At 42.1% G+C, this 21,773-nt stretch overlaps 1 protein-coding gene across 1 annotated transcript in view; it reads right to left on the minus strand.

Moving 5' to 3' along the window:
• Window positions 1–430: 430 nt before the first annotated feature.
• The window catches only part of LOC127048034 (uncharacterized), a 274,091-nt gene continuing 252,748 nt past the window's right edge, over window positions 431–21,773 (minus strand). Inside the window, exon 3 of the mRNA XM_050947145.1 lies at window positions 431–931. Coding sequence (XP_050803102.1) covers window positions 436–931 — 496 coding nt within the window. The 3' untranslated portion in view covers window positions 431–435. The remainder of the gene's footprint in view (window positions 932–21,773) is intronic.

The raw sequence follows: 21,773 nt of genomic DNA on the forward strand, positions 1-21,773 counted from the left end.
CCTCTGAGCAGCAAGGGAGGTTTAGGTTGGACATTAAGAAAAACTTCCTAACTGTCAGGGTGGTTAAGCACTGGAATAAATTGCCTATGGAGGTTGTGGAATCTCCATTATTGGAGATTTTAAAGAGCAGGTTAGACAAACATGTGTCAGGGCTGGTCTAGATAATACTTAGTCCTGCCTTGAGTGCAGGGGACTGGACTAGATGATCTCTTGAGGGCCTTTCCAGTCCTATGATTCTATGACTTTGCTGTTGATATTGATTTTACATGGAGGGCACTCCGATACTATGTAAATGGGCAGCAGTATAAAATCCACAGATAATCCTCCCCTAGTGCAACACAAGGCAAACATAAATTCATAGACTCTAGGACTGCAAGGGACCTCGAGAGGTCATCGAGTCCAGTTCCCTGCCCTCAAGGCTGGACCAAATACTGTCTAGACCATCCCTGATAGACATTTATCTAACCTACTCTTAAATATCTCCAGAGATGGAGATTCCACAACCTCCCTAGGCAATTTATTCCAGTGTTTAACTACCCTGACAGTTAGGAACTTTTTCCTAATGTCTAATCTAAATCTTCCTTGCTGCAGTTTAAGCCCATTGCTTCTTGTTCTATCATTAGAGGCTAAGGTGAACAAGTTTTCTCCCTCCTCCTGATGACACCCTTTTAGATACCTGAAAACTGTTATCATGTCCCCTCTCAGTCTTCTCTTTTCCAAACTAAATAAACCCAATTCTTTCAGCCTTCCTTCATAGGTCATGTTCTCAAGACCTTTAATCATTTTTGTTGCTCTTCTCTGGACCCTCTCCAATTTCTCCACATCTTTCTTGAAATGCGATGCCCAGAACTGGACACAATACTCCAGTTGAGGCCTAACCAGTGCAGAGCAGAGCAGAAGAATGACTTCTCGTGTCTTGTTTACAGCACACCTGTTAATGCATCCCAGAATCACGTTTGCTTTTTTTGCAACAGTATCACACTGTTGACTCATATTAAGCTTGTGGTCCACAATGACCGCTAGATCTCTTTCTGCCATACTCTTTGCTAGACAGTCTCTTCCCATTCTGTATGTGTGAAACTGATTGTTCCTTCCTAAGTGGAGCACTTTGCATTTGTCTTTATTGAACTTCATCTAGTTTACCTCAGACCATTTCTCCAATTTGTCCAGATCATTTTGAATTTTGACCCTGTCCTCCAAAGCAGTTGCAATCCCTCCCAGTTCGGTATCGTCTGCAAACTTAATAAGCGTACTTTCTATGCCGACATCTAAGTTGTTGACGAAGATATTGAACAGAGCCGGTCCCATTCAGGGCTCTACTTCCCATTGCTATATAGAATGTTTATTTTAATATAAAGGTTGTAGCATAGCTCATAATTCACGGCTTACTCTGTATTTCTGATTTTCTGTTCTTGACCTTTCTTTTTATTTAATTTGCCCATAAAAACTACATTTCTGAAGTCTGTAAAATGCAACTGTAAGGGTTTGAGGTCTCAGGACTATACCTCTACCTCGATATAACGTGACCCGATATAACACAAATTTGGATAGAACGTGGTAAAGCAGTGCTCCAGGGGGGCCAGGCTGTGCACACGGTTTCACCTACAACGCAGTAAGATTTTTTGGCTCCTGAGTACAGCGTTATATCAGGGTAGAGGTGTACTTGAATTTCCCTGCATATGGCTTCATTGCACATGTGATAAATTTTAACCGTTTTGCCCCATGTACAATAGTTCAGTATTTTTAGTGAATACAACAAAGGCACAAAAACATTCAGCATATACATCCTGTATGCACACTTCCTGAGTTAACTCTGCAAGGCTTAGTCAGGTTGTTGGTCTCGTTATGAAGGGGAAAAGATTATCAAAACTATTTTCAATTAGTTTTTTTCTTAATTAAATGAAAATATATTCAATCCAATTAACATACTTTCATTATTATGGGGACAATTTCAGCAGTAAGGCTCAAGTTGTGAAAGTAACTGCAGAGCTGAAGCTCCACACTCCAATCCTGCCTCCTCCAAACCTGCGCAGTTCATGCTCCACTTCGTGTCCATTAATAATGATAGAATTACTCCAGATAGAGACTGGTATAAATCAGAGTTGGATCTGGTCTTGTGTTTTGGAAATCAATCACATTTCTGTTACATTATAATAGCTTGAAAATTATTATAAATTTTTAAGCTTTACAATTTGTCCAGTAAACAGCATAAATGGAAACTCCAAAGACATAATTGCACAATTACAAACATTAATTTGAAATATTAAGAAAAAGAAAACAGTATGAAGTATAAACTAGATGTCTCCACTTTATACTGGAAATGGAAACTGTCAGCTGATAATGGTGACTTATAAAGGATCATTAATATGTATTTTATCTTTTTTTTTTAAAAAGGCCAGGGGTTCCAATATCACTTGAAACTTGCAAATGATACATGGGTAACCAATTGTTCTTTTCATTCTTCCTGTCCATTTTTGTTATGCCCACCTATCTGTATCTTGTCTTCCTTTACACTGTAAATTCAGGGATTGTCTTGCACTATACTGCCCTACAATGAGCTTTGTGTAGGTGGTTTCTGGCACTTCCATGGAGTCCCAGTTAAGTCAGTTTGGCTTCATGCAGTTCAGGGTCCTTCCAGGAAAAGATAATTGAAGAATTGGAGCCCAACTGGTGCCACCATCTACTTATTGGGACTTCTGGGTACTACTGTGATATAAACAATAAAATAGTAGACAATGCTAATTATTGAAAATCCATGTTCTCTACTAATAGTTGATTGATACTAACTAGAATTTCCTACATTTACCATAATATTTAATTGTCTAGATTTTTGCTATTTGCTGTAAACATGGTCCTGAATCCAAACTCTAGAACTAAACCCTCCACCTCCTGAACATTGGCAGTTATTGCTCCATAGAAATGTTGGGCTGGAAGGGACTACAAGAAGTCCTCTAGTCAATCTCTGTGAGCTGAGGCAAGACCAAGTATACCTAGACAATCCTTGACAGGTGTTTGCCTTAAAAAAACCTCCAGTGATTGGGATTTCACATAATCAAATCCCTGGATCTAGATACTCTCCTACTCCTGAACTTTGGAGATCTTTGGATCAAGATAAAAAGTTTGCAATTTAGGCTTATCCCTAGTTTGCTCTATATTTCAAGGCTGGTTTCTGTAGAGCTCTTGGAACATAGCTAGTGTTTAAATGACATTAAATGTCTAAGATATTAAAATAATTAAAGTTTCTTTTCTCCCCTTCATTTAGGGTCCCCTGATGACCCTTATTTTATTCCTTTTACTCCGCTCCCTCCTTAAAGCCCCCTCTAATCCTAAATATGGTTAATTCACAATGCCAAATCCTAACTGTATCCCCCTTCATAGTTAGAAATAATCTCATTTTTACATAGTAAATGGAGATTAAACAATCAGGAAAAGTCCTGTCAATTGGCAAACAATTCAAAACACAAGTAAAGGATTATCTTGAGGAAGGAATATCGAGGTTTTCAAAATCTAGCAAGTAGAAATCTATGGCATAAAGCTGAGGCTTCAAGGCTGGGTTGCACAATGCCATCTATCCTGGATGCATTTCCCCAAATCTGCCAAACACTAGAAAGCAGTGAATGATTGTCAAATGGACTTTGACAAAACATGCACATCATTGAGTGTAGGACAAATTGTAGAGGTTTGTTCCCCATTTATGATTCATGAGCAAATCACTAAACTCCATGAAACAACAATCCTTTTTCTTGAAAGCGCAGAGTTTGACTATCCCTTCCCATTACATAGTGTTACCTTATGCATTAACAGTGGGCCAGATCGCCAGCTGGTGCAAATCAGTGGAGCTCTACTGCAGTCTGTGGAGCTGTGATGATTTTCACTGGCTGAGAAACTTGCCCACTGGTCCCATTTCTCCTTACACACCAGTAAATGGGGTTACATTGTAAAGCTAGTGTGAGAGGGGAATCAAGCCAGTGATCTTTATTTGCCCTCCTTCCTGCTCTGGCCTACAGGTGAATGCCTCAAAATCAATGGAATCAATGGAAGCTCAAGTATCAGAGGGGTAGCTGTGTTAGTCTGGATCTGTAAAAGCAGCAAAGAATCCTGTGGCACCTTATAGACTAACAGACGTTTTGGAGCATGAGTTTTCATGGGTGAATACCCACTTCCTCAGATGCATGCATGGAAGCTCGTAGATCTAACTAAATCCCATGGACATCTGACAATTATCCAATAGCAGCAGCAGATCATTAGCCAGCACAGTTTTTGTGTCATAGCCAGGTCTGTACTCAGCTTGATTTAGAACAAACAATTGTGTCATCTGATTGTCTAAGTTCTTATATTGATATTCACATCCCTGTAGGGTGCGAAGCAAATAGGTGCTCTCACCACAACCTTCTCTATGCATAGTCACTGTTAGAATATAGCTGAATTCATGAATGAATTAATGGCACAGCAATTATTGGCAGTTGCCACGGTATGGAGGACGGCGGTAGAGGTGAACCTGTGGTTAACTCATTGGGCAGGAGACCTTGTGACGTGGATGGGGAATTGGCTTCAGAAGGCTAATATGGGGAGAAGGTATACAAAATGCTCAGTTAACAATGTTAATGGATATCATGAGAGACGCTTGGTGAGAACAAAGCAACAAAGAATCCTGTGGTACCATATAGACTAACAGATGTATTGGAGCATAAGCTTTCGTGGGTGAACACTCACTTTGTCAGATGCATGTAGTGGAAATTTCCAGAGGCAGGTACAAATATGCAGGCAAGAATCAGTCTAGAGATAACGAGGTTAGTTCAATCAGGGAGGATGAGGCCCTCTTCTAGCAGTTGAGGTGTGAACACCAAGGGAGGAGAAACTGCTTTTGTAGTTGGCTAGCCATTCATAGTCTTTGTTTTATCCTGAGCTGATGGTGTCAAAACCACCATCACTTTTTACAGATCCAGACTAACACAGCTACCCCTCTAATACTTGGTCAGAACAGTGGCCTTCGGTGTTAAATTGGAAGGCTAGCCCATATTTGTCCATACTTGCAAAAACATACCCGTCCACCTGAAAAATAATATCCCTGACCTGTGGGGCCAGCACTTGTGTAAATGTTACCATGATACCGTGGGAAGGGAATACAACTAATATGGTCCCCCTGAACCCTATAGGAGTAACAAGAAAAGGAGTGCATTGAGAACCACTGGGAAATAGATGGGGAGGGTGGAATGGTGTGAATTCAACTAGCATTACATTATGCAATTGTATATCCAGAGGAGGCATCTGAGTGTGCCCCTCTCCTATGACTATGGAGGAGCAGGATCAATGGCTTGTTGCAAGGGGGGGACATTTAGGTGTAATGTATATGGGGTTTGGGGTATTCTGTTGGGATATAACATATTATATCCTGTAATATAACATTAGGAGGCTAAATCGTAACAGCATATGACGAAATTGTAAATTTCTATACATTGCCACCTGGACTAGGGTGCACTAATGGATCAGTGGACCTAATTGTTGTATACAATCAAACCAGCACCTATTACCCCATCCCATACCAAGTAGTTGAATTGGTGTGGACAATACCGAATTTCATTGTGGATATTTAATAGACACACAATATGGACAAGAGTACACAAAGACTACAGGAGCAACTCACTGCAACCACCAACAGTTGGACACACAATACACACTTCAGAATGGTTTTGACAGAATTTTAACCCTATTGAAGGCGGAGAATCAGTATTTTTGGTGGTGACCAGGATGTTAGACTATACTGCAGTGGTCAGGACTCTTGGTGTTGCTGTGGATTATCATGGTGGCTGGTGTATTGTTAAGTATACTTGTGTAACGTTGCATATGGAAACAGTCAGGAGGAGCATAACCCTCTAAAGAATGGCCAATAATTATAACCCATACCTAATGTAGTAAGCCCTCTCCCTCCATCCCCCGCATGTACTAGAGAATCTGGACCCAACCTTCTCAGGCCCGCTATAATGGGAAGTCTGCAACACTAACTGGAATAGGTGTAGTATGCCTGTATGAGAGAAGTTGCAGACCATTGTACTACACAAAGGTCAGTGGGACACATGGAGCATTGACACATTCCATCTTGATGCCTGGCCCTATCAGGAAATGTGTCGCCATATGTCCTGTGTTTTTCCAGGGATACCTAGACAGGAGGATCCCAAAAGAAAAGAGAGGGGTGGAGTGTTAGAATATAGATATTCAGGCCTACCTGTAAAGGCCTATACTTTAAGAACATAGGTATATTTTTATCATGTAGCTAGTTATAGAGGTATAAAACAAAGAATCAAAATCACAGTCCACCTGTGTATGGACCTTCTCTCACTAGGATAGTCTGAGGCCTTGTTCTTAAGCTAAGGCCTTTGGCTAAGCAGCAGGGGCAGCCATAAGCTGGGAAGTGTATGGTCCCATCCTCGCATTCCAAACGAGTCACATTGAAATAAGATGGTATTGGGCTGTTAGGAAGATGATCCTGTCCTGATAATGCCCATCACCACCAAATAAAGAAATAGATCTTAAGATGGTTAAAGAAAGCCATCCTGTCTGGCAAGAAATCACTTATTAATGGTTGTGGTTGTGAAACCCTCATTTCTGTATTGTTTTATCTTTATGGACCCCACTTTTCTATTGTTAATCTGTCTGGTTCTCTAATTGTTTCTGTCCGCTGTATATTTAATTTTGTTAGGTGTAAGTTAATTAGGATAGTGGGATAATTGGATAGACAATTATGTTATAATATGTTAGGACTGGCTAGTTAAATTTCAGTAAAATGATTGGTTAAGGTATAGCTGAGACTATTACTATATAAACTGGGGTCAAACAGGAAGTGTGGGGGGGGGGAGTGGAATCATGTTTGCTGGAAATTAACCACAATAAACATTGCATTGTCTGCACTTTGGACTTCCAGTCTTTTGCTGCTTGCTGTCTGTGTGGTAAGAACCAGGGAAGTGGGAGGGTTGAGGGAAAGAACCTCTAACAGTCTCTTCCAAGAATGGAAGAAGAGATACTAGATAAGAGCTGCCAGATGATCAGTCAAAAGATGACTTGTTCGAGCAAAGTCTGCACAGCCGCTTCTAGAAGAGAGGCCAGCAACCTGCTCTCCCTACAGGGGTTGGACTAGATGACCTCCTGAAGTCCCTTCCAACCCTGACATTCTATGATTCTATGACATTAACAGTCTACACCATACTGATTCAAACGATAGGCTGTAGATGAGATGGCTACTGGCAGCTCCTCAACCTCAGTGGCCTAAACTTCCAATCACTTTTGTCCACTCCAGATCTCAACCTCCATCTGTGGAAGCAGACAGCTCCATTTGAATCCAGTTAGCTTCATCCACAAAGTCACCAGAAATGTCCTCACAATGGGAGAAACTCAAACCAATCACCAGATGAAGAGGCTTGGATAAATCAAGCTGCTGGCCCAGAAGAGAGGTTACCGATCAGCAAAGACTTCCTCTTGCTCCAGAAACTAGTCTCTCTGGGATTTCCCAGCACTTTGTCTTTTTATTTTCTGTGGTGTAGGCAGAAGGGCTTCTGGCTCTGAGACCTTTGGGCTGCATTGATTTTTCTGAGTGTACTTATTTATCGGTATATTAAAAAATCACAGCAAAGGAGTCCATATTTTCCTGACATTTATGTACTTACTAATTTATACAATTATGACTATTTCGGATGGATTGCCTGCCAACAGCACTTAGCACTGTACCACTATAAAAATAAAGAATCCTCTGCTTCTGAAAGCTTACAATGAGGGAAATGGTGAGAAAGACAATTCTAGGAAGCCAAGAGCATGTTTAGTGTTTATTGTTGTTAACTAACTCATTTCTGTGGTGATTTTAAGGGAAGAGGGGGTTTTGTTTGAAGGTTAATGTTTAGGGCTACCCTGTTTTACATCTGTGTGTTTGAATTCCTTTCAAGACTTTCCACTCTCTTCCAGACTTTGTCACTCAAGTATCTTAATTTGGGATTCAGCAACACTACGCTGAGTTGATCAGATTCAAACACAGGTTGGATGGATGCAGGGTACGTCGCAACTACAAAATTACACAGAAACCCTCGTCCTTTATATACATTTGCACAATTCATTACATTTACTATGCATTGCATTGCACACTTTTGGATTGGATTGGCTACTTTGGAGGAACCAATCCCTGTGCAGCATGCTCTGTCTATGCGTTATCCACGCTCAATCTATTCTTTACATCATCTCTACATTTCTAACTTGTCCACTGTTACCTTGTTCATGATAAATGGTTCCCTAGATGTTCTCCCTCTTATCTTAGCTGACCCAGACATTCTGTCTTTTTAGTCTATTGACCCATTTACTTATCTGAGATAGCACTGATGATAAGGGAGATTTTTTAAGTGACTTTAAGTTGTTAGGTAAAGATGAGTTGGCTCTAATTTAAGTATATTGGATGTATAGTATTTATAATTGGTATTTTTGAGTTATGCGTATGCTACAGATTATATTATTATTATTTATTATTAGAATAGCTTTATTCCTGAAGGTTCCCAAGGCACACCATTAAGTGGGTACAGGGGCCAGCCAGGTGGAGGCACCGCCAATTTAAAATTCCTTTAGCAGCTTATTGGTGTGTGTTTAGCTATATACATTTAAAGTGCATTCAGAAATCAACCACAAGAGCAGGAGGTTATGCGCATTGAATAAGTGACACTAGTACTCTGAGTAAAATTTAGTTAATATATGTTTTTATTTTTTTAAAAAATGTAAAAATGGAAGATTCTCTGTAAAAATTTAAATTCTGTGTTTTTCTGGGGCAAATGGATTTCTAGAATCCCTGTTTATTAGGTAGCAGGGGTTGCAAACCTTTCAGATGTGGTGTGCCAAGTCTTCATTTATTCACTCTAATTTAAGGTTTCATGTGCCAATAATACATTTTAATGTTTTTAGAAGGTCTCTTTCTGTAAGTTTATATAATATAACTAAACTATTGTTGTATGTAAAGTAAATAAGGTTTTAAAATGTTTAAGAAGCTTCATTTAAAATTAAATTAAAAAGAAGAGCCTCCCAGACCAGTGGCCAGGACCCAGGCAGTGTGAGTGCCATTGAAAATCAGCTCGCGTGCCACCTTTGGCACACATGTCATAGGCTGCCTACCCCTGAGTTATAGAGTTAACTTAAAGGTTTAATTTTTTAATGTTTGCAGAATTTTATGGGGAGACCCCAACTTCTGTGCTATCCAGTATGTTTTCCATAGTATCCCTTCTGGCTCTATAGTTGTAGTGTCTTTGGAATATGCCTTCCACTGGATCCTGCCTTACTTTTGCAGTGGTTTAGGACTGGGGAATTAGTGACTGGAGTGTTTCTGTGCCTTGGGACCAGAATGTTACACTGTCATAAACAGATAGCTAAGAGTTAATGTCTCTTTCACCTGGAAAGGAGTAACCTGAAACACCTGACCAGAGGACCAATCAGGAAACAAGACCTTTTCAAATGTGGGTGGAGGGAAGTTTGTGTGTGAGTTTTTTGTTCTTTGTCTTGTGTCTGTCCCTCTCGGCTATGAGAAGGATTTTTCTGTCTCCTGGCTTTCTAATCTTCTGTTTCCCAGTTGTAAGTACAAAGAGATTGTTTTTTCTTTTGTATTTACATGTGTGTAGTTGCTGGAGTGTTTTGAATTGTATTCTTTTTGAATAAGGCTGTTTATTCATATTTCCTTTAAGCAATTGATCCTGTATTTGTCACCTTAATACAGAGAGACCATTTTTATGTATTTTTTCTTTCTTTTTATATAAAGCTTTCTTTTTAAGACCTGTTGGAGTTTTTCTTTAGTGGGAATTCCAGGGAATTAAGTCTGCAACTCACCAGGGAATTGGTGGGAGGAAGAAGTCGGGGGAAAATCTCTTTGTGTTAGATTTACTAAGCCTGACTTTGCATACCCTCTGGGTGAAGAGGGAAGTACTTGTGTTTCCAGGACTGGAAATGGGGAGGGTGGAGTCCCTCTGTTTAGATTCACGGAGCTTGCTTCTGTGTATCTCTCTAGGAACCCAGGGAGGGAACACCCGGAAGGGAGAAGGGGGGGGGGGGAAATGATTTATTCCCCTTTGTTGTAAGACTCAAGGAATTTGGGTCTTGGGGTCCCCAGGGAAGGTTTTTGGGGGGGACCAGAGTGCCCCAAAACACTCTAATTTTTTGGGTGGTGGCAGCATTACCAGGTCCAAGCTGGTAACTAAGCTTGGAGGTTTTCATGCTAATACCCATATTTTGGACGCTAAGGTCCAAATCTGGGAAATATGTTATGACATACACACACTCTGCCTTAGGACACACAATGTTGTAAGTCTCCATCGCTTTATGGCTGCAAATTTGCAAGACAAAAAGGGAATAAACAATTTTTTGCCTTTTTTTTTTTAATTTACCTTTGTGAGCTTTGAGTTGGCTTGCATGAACACAATTCTGCCCTTTACTTTCCAGGTCCATCAAATACAGGAGGGGCCAAGTCGATCTAACACTAAGCGTGACCTATGTATTTCTCAGGTACCGGATACTATCTTTGGGGTGGTGGGTCCTCACTTTCAAGTAAAATGTGGGTGTTCATCTAACTACATTCCAGTTTAGACTTGGTCCATACCTCTGCAAAAGGTCTCCACTACTTGGGGTACCCATGCAGGTGTGTCTTGTTCATATTGTACAGCTATTTCCTGCACATTTGTAATTGATTCCATAGCTGCGGCCTTGGGCATGATACCTCCATCCTCATTCCCCTAAGGCAGTGGTTCTCAAACATATTTGATCAGCCTCCCCCCTTCTTTGTGTCTATAGTCATTTAACCTCCCTCAAGTACATATACCCTCACCCAGCTCTGAAGGCAGAGAAGAGAGCAGCGGTTGCTGACTGGGCACCCAGCTCTGAAGGCAGCACCGTGACAGCAACAGCACAGAAGTAAGGTGTCACTATCATTTTTCACAGCTGACTGAGTGCCCCGTTGCCACCCTTACTTCTGTGCTGCTGCTGCCACCCTAGCGCTGACAGACAGAGCCCTGCTGCCTCCAGGTGAAAGATTGGGTCTGGTGGATAGCCTGAGCCCTAGTGGCTGGGCTCTGGCTGTCCCCTCTATCGCCACCTTCTTCTGAACAAGCCCCAGGTGGCTGGGGCTGATAGCCAGAGCTTTTAAAAAAATAGCACACAGCTCACACCTCCCTTGACACACTCCCTTGCCTACCTTGGGAGGCCCGCCCCATAGTTTGAGAACCACTGGCCTAAGGCATTATGTTAGCCAAACTCTCCTCAGGATACACTTGTATAATATCTATACAAACAGAACCCCTCCCACATACAACCCAGCTCTAATCCAGTTTCTAGGCACAAGCCTGAGAAAAAGAGATTGGCCTTGCACAGTGACCTAAGAGTCAACAGACTATGAGTCTGCCAGACCAGCTAGGGAGGTAAATTCTAGGTTGAAGCAGAGCCTACTGACAACCACTTGCTCCCCAGCTGCAAATTATCTACTTTGGAGTATGCCTCCTAGAGTGCCTCACCTGACCTCAGCTGTCATCATGTCTAAGAGAAAGAGCCATGCCCCAAATAATTTAGAGATTTATAGATCAAAGTCATCATTTCAGTGGCATCCTGGGGTAATTACATTTTCTGCAGCTAGTTCCACTTGGTACCTTCCATATTTTCCAGCTCATTTACTGTACCTGTGAGTCATGGGGCTGGTCTACACGAAGGTGGGAAATCGATCTTAGATACGCAACTTCAGCTACGTGAATAACGTAGCTGAAGTTGAATATCTAAGATCAGATTACTCACCCATCCTCACCGCGCGGGATCGATGTCCGCGGCTCCCCCTGTCGATTCCGCAACACCGTTGGGGTTGGTGGAGTTCCGGAATCGATATAAGCACGCTCGGGGATTGATATATCGCGTCTAGATGAGACGCAATATATCGATCCCTGAGCAATCGATTTTAACCCGCCGATACGGTGGGTAGTCTAGACGTAGCCATGGAAAGCCTGAAGCACATGTTAAAACATTTACACTCAAGCAGCATCCACCTCAAGCAATGCATCTGCACCAGTATACTGTCAGTTGCCAGTCAGGGATAAAAACTGGGCTGAGGAGGAAACACAGGAGAGATCACGATATCAGTAAGCGGTGACATCTGTCCCTATTTCATCCCAGGCCAAAGAGAGTGTGTGGTTTTAAAGAATGTCATATTGATTCAGAAGGGGTTTTGGGAAGTAGAATAATACGAGCTGAAATACTGACTCATTAATGAAGAATTTATTGCAATTAGTACCAGTGGAATTGTTGCTATTACCCAACAGCTGGTATATACGAATGAAGCAGTCTTATGTTTGTTTCAGAAATATAATGGATTGCAACACGACATTTTGTTGACCTAGGGTTGGGTTTGCAGGAGAATCAGTGAGATTGATCCTAAAGGCCACAGTACAATTATGGAACAATGTTTCATAGAGAGAATTAGTACTGCAGTGCATGTGTCTAATTCAAGTTGTATAATCTGCCACAGGGTCACACAGTTGCCAAAAAAATGGTAACAGAAATATCTGGGGCTTGATTTCTGTACTCTGCTCTGCTGCTTTGCACAGCTCTGAAGATGCAAAGTGAATGAACTCTGGCCCTATCTCCCCTGCTGGGGACTCTTCGGTATAGGGTATTCCCCTGTGGGCAAAGAGCTAGCACAGCTGGCTCCTATGTCAGGCATCATTGTGGCCTTTGGCATATAGGGGCACAGAGCAGCAGTGGCCAAAGTGGACTGCACTCTGCCTGTCCTCAGCTGGCAGACAGTCCCTTGGGGACAACTGATGTACGTTGGTGGTGAAGCTGGCACTGTCATTGTACTTGCTCTGTGAGTAAATAGCAGATTTCAGTGTTTGTCAGCCTGCTTCAGCTGGGGAGGAGCAGATTCAAGCAGTAGGATCAAAACCAAATGTAAAAGAGTTCTGTGAAGTCAGCAATGACATGTGCCTATATCCTAGCTCTGTGTATTTCTCTTAAACTAATAACGAGGATATATTTTGTGGTCACCAGCATCAGTCACGCACACACACACAACTACCCAATGCTAAATTATTTCTGCCTCTGCTGGGCCAGGGTACATGAGGAAGACCATGCATGCCCTGGAAAGCTTTTCAGCAGATTCTATCCTGGGTGGCCCACTGAGTGGTCTGTTTGGAAGTTATGTGGGGGTAAAGGTGGGAGCCAGAACTGGAGCAGGAGAACCTGTGTCCTTTGCTAACTCTGCTGCATTTGGTATATCTGGAGAGTGTCCTGCCAGAATTTTGTCCATTGTGTGCAGTTTCAGTGATAATTTCTCTGCCAGATATAACTCCAAGAGACAAAAGCTGTTGGTTGGGGTTTTTTTAGGTTAGATGTGTTTTTTCAAAAGAGTTTGACACTCTGGCAAACAGCTGAGCTCATTTTAACACTAGTTTTTAAGGCTAGGGTTCAGTGGTGAGTGAAATGGTAGTTAGCAAAATATTTGTTGTGGGGGTGTGTGTCAGTGTGTGTGTGTTTAATATACACTTAGATAAGATTGCACCCTTTTACTATTAGCAATACAACTACACCACAGAAAAAATAGTTTTAAATTGTGATAAGCAGCTTCCGCAGTCTATTCTTTAAAATATGAACTTATGAAAATGCACCAGTTGAAACCAGAAGTCAGAATCCAGCAGTACACATTGCCTACCTCCTCCCACATTATTTTTAAAAAAGAAGAACTTCAGCTATATTCTGGAGATTAATGCGTCAAGTGGAATATTCCACTAGTCAGATCTTCTGATATAGGTTTCTCTGGTACTTTTCCATCCAGCCAGAGAGATGCTGACAACATTTTTGCTAGGGACTGCTATGAAAATTTCCTCCTTTTAGCTTCAGAAAGACCCCATGGGCTACCTCCAAAGAGAAGAGACAATGAGAGACAGGGGAATCTATTAATATATTTCCCCATTTAAACAAAAATGTTCTCTTCTAATAATAACTAGAGAAAGGAGGCAGCATCACATGGCATATGCTTATAGCAAACTGCTTTTTGTAGAAATGTTTAGAGTGTACATTTGCTAGAAAGATGTATTTCATATATACATAATATAGCAGGAGAATCAACTTCTGTGCCAGCCCTAAGACTGATAATTCCCCTGTTATAGGTGAATCTTCAGCTGCTTCATTAAGGCTGCTTTAATCCCCTTTGTCCCACTCACTTTGTTTAGTTCACCATGCGACTGGGGAAGGATGACTGAATAGTTCATTGATTCATAGTTGTTAATGATTAATGAGTATGGAGCCTTTCAACACTTAAGTCACTAGATCAGATTGGTAGTGACCTACAGTGGACATGACAGGTGGCATGTGTGAGATATTCTGGTGCTCTCAGCTCATTTCCTAATCAATAAATGTTCACTGCACAAAAAGCACCATCACAGGTGACATTAATTATCATCCCTTTCAATAGAGAGGTCAAGGGTGGAGTGTAAAGTTCACCCTTGTACTAGTCCTTTGCACATTGGCCATGTGCTAGCCTCTTGCAGACAGGGGCAGCTCCAGGGCAGTGAAATGTCTAGAGCCACCCCTGCTTGCAGAGGGGTGAATTTGACCCTAAATACATATGAAGACTGACCTCTCTCTCCATCCCTAACATGTGCCCCTACGCAAGAGTGCTGAGATATGTTGCTGGGCTTGTGTGGGGAAGTTTCCACTGCAACTGCCCAAGTGATTCCTGACATATGGATGGAGAATGCAAAGCAATCCTGGCACTCTGGTATCGGCCAGGAGCACTAAATTCTCTAAAAATATCATCTCTGTATATTTTTTGAAAGGCGAAACATGAAAACATTAGGCTCGCAAACATTAGGTCATCACTTCTGTACAATGTGAAACAAGCCATCCAGGGCCTGATGCTGATTTGATTTCCCTACTCAGCAAAAACCTCATTGAATTCAACTGGAATTTGGTCTGTGTGAGGAGTATAGGATGGGGCCCCCAAAACCCTCCCTCCCATGCCCCTGAATCACTTAACTGCAAAACCCAAATAACTTTGCCATTTGTGCTTTATAAAGGGACTGACCACCAGTGAAAGCAGAGGTTACCTTGTGTTTAAATTCTAGTGAGATCTCTCAAATGGGAAATACTTGTATAAACAACAGCTGGCACAGTGTATCTGTGATGTACTTTTACAGAGGCCTGTAATCCCTGTAATTTTACATTGAACGCTCAGGGGTGGTCCAGGGAAGCTGCAGAAGGGTCTAGGGGAAAAGGAATCCTTACCCTTTCCTAATCACTTCAGCTGCTCCATGGCTTCAGCTGCAGCCTTAAGGTGGTGGTAGTGCCTGCCATGCATACACCCTCTCCCTGTGATGGGCAATAGCTGGTGGATTTGTGCACTGGCAGATCCAGTGACTCAGTTCCCACTTCCTTTTCCCTGCATCCAACCCAGGTGCATAGAGATACATTGGTTGCCCCATCAGAGGTGAGTCACTAAAACTTGATCTCTTTGTGCACTGGAGCTGCTGTCACAGACTAGGATGTGAGCAGTCAGGCCTAGTGGCCAGAACTGGAGTCAGGAACCAAACCAAGAGTCAGAGCCGGAGCCAGGAAGAGGGCTGGACAAGGTGAAGCCAAGGCTGAAGATGAGGCAAGAGCAGAACTGGGGTCAGGCTAGAGCAAGGCTGGGAACAAGGACAAAAGAGACAAGATCACAGCTGTAAGTACACATATTGAGTAGCCACAAGCTAAGTGCTGCTGTGGGGCCTGAGAGCAGTCCTGGCAATGCTGCTCAGTCCATCAGGCGATCTCGCCAGTTAGGGGTTTCTGTTGAAGTTAGCTAGTTGATCTTAGGCCCAGCTGCAGGTCCTCTTTCCTAACAGCTGCACTGCATCTAGAGCTCGGCATAGCCATGGATTAGGCTTCAGGATTTGTCCCACAATATTTATAAACAGTTGAATATATTATTCTGGTAGAAACACACTGATTGGCTCTAGGCAGGGAGAATGGATGCCAGAAGCTTTCTATTCCCGTTCACATGCCCCCACACAAGGTCTGGCTATAGTCACAGTCCCTGTATCCTATGAGAAGCCCATGCTGCATGCCACATTGGGGAAGTGCTGGCAAGACAAACTGGCTGCATCAGGGAAGGCATGCTGCAGAGCTCCCCTGCACAGCTGAGGGCTCCAGACCAGGTTGCATTGTGTCTCCCAGAAGCACATGCCTCCCCAGTGAGGCAGTGCAGCTCCACACCACCCCAAATGCAGGCAGTGACAGGAAGCAACAAGAGAAACAACCGCTTTTAGTATTTTTCTGATATCTGACTAATTGGTCCTGAATGTGCTCAATCCATTTGGTCCTTGTTTGTTATAAGTGGGGATGATTTTAATGCCCTTTACCACACCTTTGATTTGCTTCACAGTAAACAATTCATTAGTCTGCAAAGAGAGATTTGAGGCATTCAGGGACCAACCCATGACCCATCAAAATCAATGGAAGACACACATTGACTTCAAGGAGAATTGATCAAGCCTGCAGTCCGCCTCTTACATGTTCTTGAATTGCTGGCAATTTGCTTTCTTAAGCAGCTTTGCTTTCCAATAAATCAGTAATAAGTACAGATAACAAAGGTGGAGCAGACCTCCCGGAGATGGACTTTTTAAAATGCTATCTTTCATTTCACCCAAGTGTACCTATATGCTCACAGTAAGGATTCTTTGTTTTCCTGATGAAGTAGAAATAAGCCTCTTTTGCTATGAGGGAATTATTAAAGCAACCTCTTTTGCTGTGATTTCATTTGTTTGTAAGTTTGTATTAAAAACCATGGAGCAAGATGCTGACCTAGTGAAAATGTATCCACTTGAAGATTCTATCCCATGTTTACAGTATTATCATAGCAGACTCTTGTAGGGCATCAATCTCTAATGTGAATAATCAGTGATTTATTGTGCTTTATATGAGAATACACAACTGTCTGCCTTTTTAAAGCTGTACACATCAGGGGGACGGCAAACACACGGCAATTTTCATTTATTGTACTGGGAGTTGTGTCACTAATGCCATGTGCAGAGCATTAGAGGGCAGTTAATGCTTTATCTGAAAATGGAAACTAAGCCATTATTTACTGCAGATTCTGTTACTGATATAGGACTTCTTTATAAAGGGATGAAACCTTCCCTACGGAATAACTATAGAACAGAGAAGTTAAATAAAAACACCCAACCCTTTGGCTAACCAGGAAATAGAGTGCTACAAGATGAAAAAAATACTACACATAGAATATTTTAGAAGTCTATTATGGGGTATCTTATTAGTGACAATGGTCTTAATCACATTCAAATCCATGAATAGGATTAATCTCAGTGTAGCATATGTAAACTAGTGGTCTGAGTGAACTCTCTCCTGCCATCTACTGATGAACTGGGGAAAAAGAACAGAACTTGTTTGCATAGACACCTACTGCACCAAGGCAATCAATTTTGGCCATTTTGGTTTTAAATTCACCTAAAACTTGGATGCAGAAGTAATTCAATGTTGTTATCCTTATTGCATGACTATAGGGCAGCAGAACTGTACTTAATATGCCCTAACAGAGTAATATTAGTTATTGTTGCCACCACTTTACCCTCACTCTCTAAGTGTGCAGTGTAGTGACCAATCTCTAGTTAAAAGTTGGAAGGGGAGTGGGGGTGAGGATTGTTTGAGGCTGCTAAAGACTGTTTGATTCTGCCCTTTCAGTGTTTAAAGCTAGAGCTGTTAAGATTCAGTTGAAAGTCTTTATCTCTTCTAAGTGACCACAGGGCTGCCCGGGGGGGCAAGTGGGGCAATTTGGCCCAGGCCCCACGAGCCCCAGCCTGGTCCGGGTCTTTGGCGGCAGGGGGGCCTTCTGTGCTGCCGAAGACCCAGACCGCTGCCGGGTGAGTACAAGCGCCCCAGCTCCCCTGCTTTGCCCCAGGACCCCTGAATCCCCTGTGCAGCCCTGAGTGACCATTAGAGCTGAAATCAATAGTAAGATGGTCTTAGTAAGATGGGGGATGATCCTTAAACCTGGTATGGAGACAGCATTGAGCTGAAAGATGACCCAGAGGAGGTGATAGCAGAGAGGTTCCCCCCTACCCAATAAAATCAATAAGAGCTGAAAGTGCTAAGAAGTGAGCTACATCTGTGGCAATGGCAAAGCAATAGTGGTGAAGGCATCGCTTACCTTTCCCCACTTTCAGGAGCTGGAGATGAACACACCTGAATTTACCCCTGGACTACAGGATTTTGCTCATCTCTGGCAACAAACTGTGAGTGGGGGTTCAACAGGGGATGGGGGAAAGATATGTTAAAGGGAGATTTGTCCACAGGACTTTCTCACTGCAAGTTGGGAAACTGAGTCAAAGAACTACTGCTCAAGATACTGGGGGCTGGGTGTTTTACCTATTGTTTGCATACTTCTGAGTCATTGGTGCTGCATTTACTGAAGTTAATGCTGTGCTCCTTCTCCCCTTAGTAAGTTTTCTTTTTGTTATACCCAGACTCAGTGCTTGTGAGTGAGGAAGTATTGCCTACTAGAAGCGCTCAAGGGTGGTATTTAGTTTCCCCAGATTTCTGGGTGAGCGGGTTCTGAATTGGTTCTTTTGTAACATTAACAGAACCCCTTACATATCGAACCTGGCCCTTCTTGCTGTCGACACCACTTGACAGAAGGGTGTAATGTATCAGAATGATTTGGTGAAGAGTACAGACAATAAAAGCCCCTGTTTGCAGGTGTTCATACTGCAGAGCAGACTGTGGGATATAATGCAAACAAATTCAAAAAGGATTTGGATTATTTAGATGACCGGGTCAAGGGATGGCAAACATTACTCAGTGTAAACATATGTTGAGTAATTAGCCCAGGAGCTAGGAAATATGTGCTGAATGGAGCAATCATAGTGATCAGGAGGCTACCTTGAAAAAATCATTGAAACTATTATCCTGGTGCAGAGCATTAATACAGAGCAGGCAAAAGAGAAAGTAACTTATAGCAGCTGAAATACAAAAAGGTGATATTGTTACATGGGACTTATTTGAGCCTCTCTGGATCTGTGGTGAATATTACTGCTCACAGTGGATCAGGATGAGTATTATTTTACTAAACTTGTACAGCAAAGTTAATATAATAGGAGATATACCTATCTTCTAGAACTGGAATGGAACCTTGAAAGGTCATTGAGTCCAGCCCCCTGCCTTCACTAGCAGGACCAAGTACTGATTTTTGCCCCAGATCCCTAAGTAGCTCTCTCAAGGATTGAACTCACAACCCTTGGTTTAGCAGATCAATGTTCAAACCACTGAGCTATTCCTCCCCCCCAAGTTAATAGCTGTACTGAGCCTGAGGAATCTGAGGGATGGCTACATGTCAAAAAACCCTTCACAGCAGCAGGTGTCAGAGCCCAGGTCTACAGACTCAGGCTCATGGGTCTTGCTAAAAATAGCTGTGTAGACGTTTTGGTTCAGGGTCTGAAATCCATCCCCTTTCCTGGACTTTATAGATTGAGATCCAACTCAAGCCAGAATGTCTACATGGTTATTTTTAGCACCCTAGCGCGAACCTCAAAACTGAGTCTGTAGACCCAGGATCTGAGATTCATGGCTATGGATTTTTTTTTATTTTTTTATTTTTTGGCCATATAGATAAGGAAGTTACAAGGAAAAGTTTAGGGATTCAGGATTATTTTCAGTGGAAAAGAGGGGAGTAACCAAATAGAAGATTTTTAAATGGGAGTGATGCAGGTAATTTAGCTAAATTCTTCAGGTTGAAAAGACTTCAAGGGTACAGGACTCAGTGACAGCTACAGCTGTGCAAAAGGTTCACATAGAATCCAGAACCCCAGTGTAATCTGGGAAGATTCAGGATTCTGTTGCTCTTGCTAACTTCAGTGCCTTGTTAAGAAAAGTTCACACCCTTTTTTCAGATCATTAGTACATAAATTAACCAGTACTGGACCAGAAGCTTGAGGCATTGCTCTGTGAACCTTTTGCCATTTTGACCATTTCTGTCTCTTTAGATAGCTTCCGATCCAAGGCAGTGCTTAAGTAGTCCATATGGGAAATAAATAGCTGATCATGAGGCTGAAGAGTTCTTATAGGTCTATTATAGCTCTTTTATGTAATTACTGAATATGTGGACTAAGGTACCAGGGAAATGCAACAAGAAATATAAAGGAGTTCGAAAAGCACATTAATTTGATGCTAGAGAAGAAGTTTGGGGGATGTGGTGGGCAAAGAAGAAAGGTGAGATTAAGACAGAGCAGGAAGGAGGAAGCAGGTTGGAGGGGAAACAGATATTTTTGCCACTGCAGTTTGTCCAATTGGGTTTGGTACATTGGCAAACAGCTGAGGTCACTTTAACTGTAGTTTCTGAGTTTAGACTTCAGGGATGAGTGACATGTTTTTATTTGAAGGCTTATTAGAGCATACATTTCCTTATGTCAAGTACAGTATCAGTGAAAGGGAAACCAGCTTATTTACCAAAGTCGCTGGACAAATATCTTATGAAAACATTGGGCAAGCCTTTATTCTTAAACAAATAATGAGACTGGGGTGATTCATGAGGGGGAAAAATGGCACCTGTGGTGTAAAACCTGATCCTTGACATAATCCTTTTGACACAATCCTCCACTATCTCTGCAGCTAACACTTTGAACAGTGAGCTGAATATTTAATCATACCTAAAACTAAGATTTCATCATGGATATTCTTAGGAAGCATCCTTGACTTTTACTAAAAATATCCATGATAAAAGGGAAGAGACTGGACAGCTGTGGGGTGGCTGGGAGCACTGGAGTCCCCACCACCCATGGGGGCTCAGATCTCCAGGGTCCCCTTGCTCCACAGGGGTGGCGAATGGGTAGCTGCCGGGGGTCCCCCTGCCACCACAGCTGATGGGGAGCTGTGGGGTACCCCTGCTGCCCATGGGAGCTTGGGGCCCTGCTGCCTCAGGTGGTGGGGGGTACCTCTCAGCTCCCTGCTGCTGCGGGAGGCAGCAGAACCCTGCAGCTCCCAGCCACAGGGGCTGAAGTCATGGAGTCTTTGGAAGTCACAAATTCCATGACTTCCTCTACGTTCGTGATAAAATTGTAGCCTTAACCATACCACTAGAAAAAGGTCCTTCAAAGTGGAAAGCCAGAAAACCAAATAGAAGGCCATTAGTTTAAAAATGATGTACTAATCTTCAAAGCAGTGCAATTTACTATAATCCATTATGATGATATTTAGGAATAGGATTGTTTGTGGAAGAAAATCTTTTATCTTTGTAGCCTTCATGGCCCTGTGGTTGAAATAAAAGAAACTGAATGCCTCTGGCATTTGCTATGGGTATAGAGGCAAGTGGATTATTTATCTTCAGTACATTAATTTTCTGCTACTTTAGCACAAAGATTCTTAAATAAAAATTAAAAGAAAAGGCTACAACTGAAAGTTCTTATCATTGTAATTCCCAACTATTTTGTTTCTGTGGTTGGTGTACATGTATTCCAAAGGGAAAATTATTTGATGACTTTTTTTTCTTTTATCACTTATAAATGTAACAAAACAAAATGTGCAGTTTCCCTAACTTTTGTAATCTTGCCAATTTCTCCCAGTACTTTCTTGATGTACTATCCTGGGAGGACCGGGAAATTCACAACATCAACCAGATACAAAATAGAATCATGATTTCATATGACAAAGCCAGACAAACCTTTACTGCAGAGCAAAACCAGAGCATTTTGCTCTGTTTGAAATCTGCTTGTCTCACGAATATCCATGTTTAGAAAGCAAGA

Source organism: Gopherus flavomarginatus, chromosome 3 (genome assembly GCF_025201925.1).
Source record: "Gopherus flavomarginatus isolate rGopFla2 chromosome 3, rGopFla2.mat.asm, whole genome shotgun sequence".
Lineage (NCBI taxonomy): Eukaryota > Metazoa > Chordata > Testudines > Testudinidae > Gopherus > Gopherus flavomarginatus.